The sequence below is a fragment of the Geospiza fortis genome, unplaced genomic scaffold, assembly GCF_000277835.1.
Source record: "Geospiza fortis unplaced genomic scaffold, GeoFor_1.0 scaffold97, whole genome shotgun sequence".
Classification (NCBI taxonomy): Eukaryota; Metazoa; Chordata; class Aves; order Passeriformes; family Thraupidae; genus Geospiza; species Geospiza fortis.
The window spans coordinates 2,512,087-2,520,603 of NW_005054343.1; the positions used below are offsets into that span (position 1 = coordinate 2,512,087).

General features: G+C 42.2%; 2 protein-coding genes across 2 annotated transcripts in view; one reads left to right on the forward strand and one right to left on the reverse strand.

Annotated features, from left to right (window-relative positions):
• Positions 1 to 1,468: 1,468 nt before the first annotated feature.
• Positions 1,469 to 7,422, reverse strand: NUDT21 (nudix hydrolase 21). The gene is made up of 7 exons (XM_005422737.2): positions 7,418 to 7,422; positions 6,226 to 6,426; positions 4,983 to 5,046; positions 4,246 to 4,335; positions 3,520 to 3,595; positions 3,009 to 3,123; positions 1,469 to 1,760 (listed from the first exon to the last, which is right to left on the reverse strand). Exons 1-7 carry the CDS (start codon positions 7,420 to 7,422, stop codon positions 1,739 to 1,741), a joined length of 573 nt encoding a protein of 190 aa, XP_005422794.2. The 3' UTR covers positions 1,469 to 1,738.
• Positions 7,423 to 8,033: 611 nt separating this feature from the next.
• The window catches only part of OGFOD1 (2-oxoglutarate and iron dependent oxygenase domain containing 1), an 8,592-nt gene continuing 8,108 nt past the window's right edge, over positions 8,034 to 8,517 (forward strand). Inside the window, exon 1 of the mRNA XM_031058391.1 lies at positions 8,034 to 8,049. Coding sequence (XP_030914251.1) covers positions 8,034 to 8,049 — 16 coding nt within the window. The remainder of the gene's footprint in view (positions 8,050 to 8,517) is intronic.

Sequence of the window (8,517 nt, forward strand, 5' to 3'; positions counted from 1 at the left end):
GCCCCGCACCCCCCCGCGCCCGGGACAGCGGCCGCACCGCCGGAGCCGCGCGTGGAATTTGAGGGGCCTCCGGGAGCCCCCAAAGCTACAGACAGCGTGGCAGAGGAGAGCGAGTAGAGACTGCAGGAGCAGCGCCCTTCCACAGGCAGCCTGGAACAAGAATTAGTCTCAAACTACCGTGGAGTTAGGTGAGAGGTGCTCTTAAGTGCCTGGGCTCAAAAGCTGCACTCTGCTCCTTGTTCTTGCAGCACTTGACTTCTAGTGTTCCTTACTTCCACGGGTAAAAAGGGTTCTGTTTTCCATAGTCCTGCTAGCTTTATTTCCCCTTGCTGGCAGCTAAGAAACCATACATTCTACTCACCATCTGTCTGGGCCTTCCATCCATAGGACCAAAGTGAACAGCCCTTGCACTACCTTTCCCAGCATTTTGCAGTACATTTGCCATACTGCACAGCTTCAATTTGACCACAGCACCAAGCTGTCAGGATTGTTCTGTACATTGCTTCCCAGTGCAGATGGCAGCAGAGCCAAGCACTTTGGCAAGATTCAGTTCTCTTGGCAGCTGGCACTCTCCAACCCTGCCTTCATAAGAGGACAGTGCACAAGCAACAGTGCATCTTCTGATCAGAGGCAGAACTTGGAAACAAAGCTTTTAAAGACTCATTAAGCAAAATCATGGAAGACTAAAAGCATTGGGAAGTGTCACATCCAACTAGACTTTATGTTTAGCCAAGCATGTAAAAACCCCAGAATTAGAAAGATTGATATTTACTGCCTACAAGAAACTGAAATGTTGGGAAAAAGCAAAAGTGTGGGTATCCCTTGTAGGATGAGACAGCACAGGACAGTGTAATATGGAACTACTTGCATGTGGCATTGGCTAAGTGTTTCAGCATGACCCTAATTCTGTCCCATAGCTAAGGAAAAATATACAAAATTAACTTCACTTTCCCTATTTTAACTGTATCTCAGACCAGTCCAACAGAATTTTTGGGGTTGTTACTGTCTTAAGGGGGCACTGAAGGAACAGATAGATGCATGCTGCATCTCCTCCAAGCCCTGTACAAACAGATCAGTTCTGTTAAAAAAGGTAAAGGCTACATTTGCCTTTAAGTACTCATTCTCCCTCAGAAAAGCACTTCTGGTCTCCAAGTTAATTAGGACTCAAAACAATATTGAACCCACTCAAAGTATTTCATTTCTCCCTGATCCTAGGGATATTCACTGCTCAGGGATAAAGATCTCAGCATCTGAATGGGCCCTGAATGGCTTAGCTCTGAATTCCAAGATCATCTGTATTCCTGAAGAAAAGTAATAAAGTTTAAAATATGCATCTAAAAGTAAGAGACAATAAGGAAAAATAAAACAACTAATAAACAGAAGGGAAAAAAAGAACTTAAAAAAACTAACAAAAAAACCACAACGAAACAAAACAACAACAAAAACCAAACCAAACCCAAGACAAACAGAATCTTAACCATATTGTTTAATGTTGTACAAAACAAAAAATTGGTGAGTATTACAATGAAAAGGGATTATAACACTGGTAACCCATTGCCATCTCTCTAGCTAAACAGTTGAGATTCACTTCTCTGTTCATACCATAGAATGTTTAGTGGTCTTCAGGAACAGAATGACTTAAAAAAATCCTTGTGTCACACATATTCGTGTCTCTACAGTTCAAAGCTGTGCTCACAGAGACGGCTTCTTCTACTGGAGTCTTCAGGTTCATAGGAATTCAGTTGTAAATAAAGTTGAACCTAAAATTAAAAGGATTATACCAAGTGAGGAGTTTTCATTCTTTTTTTAAGGGCATTTTTGAATGAATAAGCAAGTATTTTGATTCTGCTCTGGATAAGCCTCCACCTGACAGGACAAAAAGTACATTTTTTAATAAGACAGCTTTACAGTATAGCAGTATATACATAATTTTTAACAGCCAATCCTACTCTAGCATTGCACAATTGTCTCTTATGGTTGCAGAAGAACTAATTATTAACATTTCATCTCCTAAAACAGGTTAATAGATACATAGATCACAATGAGAGCTACATTCGTCCATCAGCAGCTCTTTTGCAGCATTTCTGCTGCTAGGCCAACCTTACATGTTCCAAGGGGAACATACAGACACAGTGAAGAGAGAATTTTTCCCAGCTAAGTTTCATAAGTAAGTGCGGAAGCAAGCATCCATCTCAGCTTCCAGATGCCCAGCCTTTGGATGTGTCTGTTGCACCACTACCCAAACTGCAGAGCAGACAGTGTTTTGCTGGTACTCAAGAGGAAGTACCTGCTGTCTTTAGAGGAGGGGAAGCCAAAATTTGGGCTAGAAAAAAAAATACTCAGCAGGAAACAAGTATATTATGGGCAACACCAGTGCTAACATTTTCTCATCATAGTAGGTAGGTGACAGAACTACTTCCCTGAGGAAGAGCTGGCAGGCTGTGGAACTCCTGGCATGCCTGAACATTCTCTCAAGTAAGAGACCAGTGAGACTAGTGAGCTCTGGAGAGATGAGCCACAAGTCATTTCCAGGTGAGAAAGTCAAAGCATGTATACATTGCAACATAAAGGAAAAATATACAGCTGTCCCTACAGATATTTGTGTCAGAAAGATGTTACACTTCATTAACTCCACTAGAGAGTGTAAAAAACCCATCACATTTAACCAGCACAAAGCTGTGATAACATGCATACCTAACTCAGTGCTTCAAACTCACATCCTGGCTTTAACTCTCCAGCTGTCCCCAACAGCTCCAAGAAGCTGTTCCTCAGTCTGTGCACAGCCTCATCCTCACTGTCTCCCATGTCTTCCTTAGCTACAACTGCTAGGTAGGGCTTTGGTGCTAGCCAGTTGTGATCAGTGCCTCCAAAGTGTCTATCCAGCTCATCTGAAGCAGAACCTTTGGGACAGATGTCACCTTTTCAAGTTGGATTTTGTAGCACCTTGCCTTGCTCTGGTGTTCCACAGCAAATGTGTTCCCAAGAACCACCATACAAATACAACATACCTGCTCAAAAGTTGAGGAAGGCTGGAAATAATAGGTCCATATCCTGGTGCATTGTCATAGAGCTCGAACAATGGTGCAGCAACCAACTTGTAATTTTTGGGGACTGCAAACAAAGCTAAAAACAAATACAGGTTGATGAATCAGAAAAACCAGCACACATTTGGCCAAGGTATCATCATCCCCCACAGACCTCAAAACAAGTTCAGTACATGGAGCACTCAAGCAGGTTTACTGCTTTTCTAGTTAAATGTGGGATTCACATGCTGTACACAGACTGATGCAGGAGCAGAAATGAAAATTTACTAGGAACTCATGTTCAAAGCATCATCTACCTTCAAAACAGATACCAGCATTTAACTTTGTTAGTGATCAACCACAAACAACTGCAAGCATACACATCTTGGTATAAAATACCATAACAAACACAATCACAACTTTGTTTTCCTTGAGTGAAATGCAAGCATTTAAACATTGTTACAAATACAACCCTTTGATGCAAACAAACACTTACCCTTTTCTTGAAGCTGGACCAAAAAAAGCTTTTTGTGTTCTTTTGGCTTCGTAATATGAGCTGGGATATACGGGTACTAGAAGAAAAATGGTAAAAACCAGTTGTATAGAGCTTTGAAAGTATTGTGTAATCTTAAGTAAATAAATTATCAAGCCCTGTACAAGCTTTCAGTGTGTCATATATTGTTCTTTCATGGCATCAAATAAAGAAAACCATTTTCCTAAGAAAGCGTTTAAGAAAGAAATGCTGTTGCTGTCACAACTATTGACAGGCTCTGAAGTGGCACCAATATCACAAGCAGTTAAAACAGCTCAATAAAACAGAAATGCATAAAAACAAATTAAGCAAGGATCTTCAGTATTAAAGCCCTTAGAAACAGGGTAGTGAGACTAGGACATCTGTTCCACAAGCAGCAGTGCCAGAGTCTCCATTGTGGCTACAAAAGGAATTTTAATGGCGCATATGTCTCAGCATAGAACTGGAAGCTACTACATCCAGTGGTTTCTCATCCATCGGGACAGGTGTGAGAAGGGAGACAGGAGTTTCCATTTTAAAAAAAGTCTGTAGTTTCTCTTCAGTCATAGAAAGGACATTAAATAGACAAAACCCAGAAAAACTAATTGCTCATGCAGCAGGTATTCAAGAAGCCCATGTGAAAGGTTGAAGGCTTTTAAAAGTACAGACAGAATTTGAGCAAAGGAGATGGAAGCCCACAGGAGTACTCACCTGGGGAGGTTCAAAGTTTGGTCTCCACCAGTTGCCAATGCAGTCATCAATCACCCAGTCTTGCTGAACACCATCCTGACGACCCAGTATCTATCAAAAACCCAGTACTAATCAGGTCTCAAACTACCTCAAGGAAATTGTTTTAGTAAACACATACTGGAAGCACAAAGACTTGCTGTAATATGTGTCTGATGTAGTTCATAACTGCTCTAGGATAGCTTTCAATAGGATTGTAAAGTATTTTTGTATGAAGTGAGTGCCTCACCTGGTAGGACAAGGGCACTCTAGAAAGCTTTTCAAAATCTATGCTGTACTCATCTGGACTGAGTCCTATCAGACCAATAGGAAAAATAAAATACGTTGTTACATTATCTTGCAGAACTAATTTAGCTACTTGGAGAAAATGGTGCACTGGGAGGACTATCTCAAAGGCAAGTCCCCATCAGTTGTCCTCCACAACATATCTTATTGCTCATCTCTACACTCACTTGCCTGAAGCCAGTCAGAAAGCAAAGCTGCAAATGAACACAGGACTTGAGCAGCAGGTAGGAGTCAGCCACACTCATGATGCAGATAAATGAAACCTTGACTGCTTTATTTGTAAACTACCTGAGAACATCACAAAAGCAACAAAATAACAACAGTGGTAAGAAAACTACTTTAATGCTTCAGCTTATTCTGGTAATTCTAAAACAATGCAACATTCTGCTACAGCAACATAATGAAAGCAAACAGACCTCTGTCATTAAGCGTTTGAGCCCTTCTACCTCATCTTCTCCTGGATTGAGTTCACCACCAGGTCTGTTAAAATAATCAGCGATGAAAGCCAAAGTTATTTTATTGCATTTACCAATCTTCACAGGCAAGTTCCAGTGTGCTTCCAGGCAGGGAGTTACAAATTCACTTATGGCTCTTAAGTCAGAAGTTCCAGAACTAGCTTTGCTGAATTTGAAGACAGCAGCATAGCTTTCACCAAAACTGAAACTAAAATGGCTATTTATGTCCCTTAAAAATAACCAGCGCATAAAATACTTTCAGTTCAGCAGAACAAACCGTAACAATACACATGATAATCACTCTGACCCTTATAGGGTCAGGTAACAATAATAACCAGAAGCTGAAGGGCTGTAAATACTGCCTGTATTTGCTCTTATCACAAAACCAGCACTCACTGAAGCATACAGAAAGCAGAAAATAAAACCCATGTGGGAAAATGATGCAGGATTATTAATTTTCATCATTACAGTCATTACAGCATTTTGCAAATCATTTACAGTCTTGCCTAGTTTGTCCTCAACAGCCCTTCAAATCAAGATGTCAAAAACTAATCTAGATGTAAAATTAGACTTAACACACACACAAAATTGAGAACAATATAAAATGTTAAAACAGAACAAGAACACAAGCATGTAACATGAGACAAGTCAAGGCCATCTAGTTTAAAAAAGAAAATCACCACCATCACTTAGAACCGCATTCAATCACTGAAACTTCACCCTGACTGTGATAACTATGAGATGAACTGAAGCAATTTTCTCAAATTTAGATGCCTACCCTTCTGCTATCCCAGCGCAGCCATTAGTTTGTAAACGGGTATCATTGTGCATTTACAGGGGGTTAGTCCTTGGCCTCCATCTGCCCATTTTTATGGGCATAGCATAAGCTACTGAAGCATAACAGCTTTCACAATGCAAGTACAACACATCAACTGCTGATAATGAGTTTTAAACAAGATTTTACCATAGTGATGCAGTGTAACTAAGATTCCCAGTCAGTTCCAAACTAAATCATCCCCCTCACGAGCAGAGTCAAACACACTTTAGATTAAAACAGCACCATTCAAACTTTCCAGACTAAGTCTTTACAAGCAATGAATCCCATTCAAAGCATTGAGCAGTTGGCCACAGTTTAACCTCTAGCCCACATGTTTAGTGGTCTGTGACAATAAACTGAAGTTACACTTAGGAAACAGACACTTACAGCTTGAAAAAAGTTGTACCCAGCTGCAGTAACAGCACGTGGGGCAGCCTGTGCTCATGCACAATCAGAACTCCTTCCACCGTCCGCCTCATGCCAATCTTGTCAAACTCCTCCCTCATGCGCTGGAACCGAGCTGCCACGGAACTGTCCTTCTCATAGAGGGGCTCCTTTGTGCCAAACGTGTAATTTGTCAGAGGATACCTGTAAGGAGGAGAAAAAATGTTACTGCATGACAAGGAATTTAACTTTAAATCCCCATGACACAGCATCTAGCCTGAGGCAGACCCTTCACTGCTTGATGGGTAAGTCATGGTGCAGGGCTAAAATCTTTTTTGTGGTTTATGAGGCCCCTGCCCCAGGGAGACCTGCACTATGGAACACACAAGCACAGAGAGTCCTGTTGAGCTGCACTCTAGCCTGGTGCAGGCTCAAAAGAAGGAAAAGAAGCACAGAACTAACTGTCATCAACAGCCACCCTCTTTGATCTCCGTGCTGCAGGGAAATGCTGTGAAAGGAGCTGGAAAAGAGGCTGGAGAAAAAGCTCTGCTGGGAAGGAAGGAAGCTGCACAGGACTGCAGGTCATCTTCTGCAGATGTCATGAGAGCCTGAGAACTAAACTGTTAGAAGTGGTTCTGTTTTGAAGTGGGAAATCAGACACGTGGATCACAGAAGAGGAGAAATGCTGACTTTCTGAGTACAGGGTTGGGAGCCTGGGGTAGGATCAAGAGTGTGAGCAGATCCCTGTTTTGGGCTGGGGCAGGGCCCCTGCACTCCTGTGACAGTACAGTGGAAACTCGGCGATTTCTCCAGGTAAGAGGGACTGAAAACAGAAAGAAAGGAAACGTTAGGCAAGAAATGGGTCAGTCCAAGACAGCACAGAGGGCAACAGGGGAGTGTTATTGTACAATTAAATCCATGTAACAGAAAGGCCTGATGGCAGGAGACCTGGAGGAAAGACAGAATCGCCCAGCTAAGTCAAAAGGGAGAAGAAAATGGTTCTGGGCAGAGCAGTGAAGAGTTATCACCATGGTTTTACTGACTTGTGGCACAAAGCAACTGAATTAACAGAATGAATGACTGATGTTTTCCTTGAAATGCTTCTTGGCATGGATTCTTCCCCCAAACATGTCAAAGTGTAGTAGTATACGCTCTTCTCCCCTCAAATTCTAGCCCTCCTCCTCCTCCAATTTACTTCATGTTTTACAGCCGTTAAAATAACAAGCTAGTTACCATTGTCAGAGCCTTTTTTCATGTAGACAAGTGAGCCAAAACAACCAGCTTCCAAACCACAGGTTCATTTACTAACAAGCTCTCCTACTTTCACTTACAGTTTAAAATAATCTACTTTTCTTTTTCCCTTCATTTCCATTTTTAGATACACAAATGGTTTTAATAATAACCTATTAAGCTAACCCATAGTATCCTAATGTGGGTGCATTAGTCTGTACATCAAAACCCTCAGCCTTAACTTAAAAAAAAATGCTGCTGCTGAGAACACAGCTTCATGATGAGTCTTTGCTTCAGAAACCCAATAGAAATATTCCAATTTCTAAAGTTCATATTTGAACTTTCACATGACTCTGAATAAACTCAGTTACACCAAAAGAACACAAAAGTGTCAGTGATTAATAGCTAAAATTGAATATTGACTGTTGCAGCTAACATTTGCTGGTTTTTGAAACTTGACAGATGCACTCAGCAAAGAACAATTTGAGAAATCTCAAATCCATCAGATTTACTGGAAGAAGCAAAAATATATGACTTCTCATAAAAATACATGAATACTTATTAGTAAGTAGTTTGTATCTATGACGATTATCTGTGGTAGGAAACACTCTGAATTTTAACTCCAACACCTGTACCAGACAATCCACAAACACCAGGCACATCCAGCCACACCCTGCTGACTGTCCAGCGTCAACCCAAATCCCAGCGAGGCCAAGAAAAATCCCTGTCTCTCTGCCGCCTTTCTGGATGTCTATGAGAGCACGAAAATGTCTGGGATGCTCACCACACCTGAACCTTGCCTGTGTTACCTGGGGTTCACACCTCCCGAGCCAGACGCTGTTTCTAAGCACTAAAACGTTTACACCGAACACTCCACACCCCCACCAAGGCCGGGAAGCCCTCGGCACCCTCCGTACCCTCGGTACCCTCAGCGCGGCTCAGCCCCCTCTGAGGGGAGCGGGCCCCCATCGGCACTCGGGCTCTGCCGCCGCTGCGCCCCAGCCCTCCGAAGGGCCGGGACCCTTCGGGCCTCGCAGGGCGGGCACTGAGGGAAAAACCCCCCGA

Excerpts from the sequence above, each read along its gene's own strand:
- NUDT21 (XM_005422737.2), bottom strand. Across the intron at positions 4,336-4,982 it reads TCAAACGCTTAATGACAGAG|ATACTGGGTCGTCAGGATGG; the intron begins GTCTGTTTGCTT and ends GGTTTTTGATAG. Across the intron at positions 1,761-3,008 it reads CTTCCTCAACTTTTGAGCAG|GTTCAACTTTATTTACAACT; the intron begins GTATGTTGTATT and ends TTTTAATTTTAG.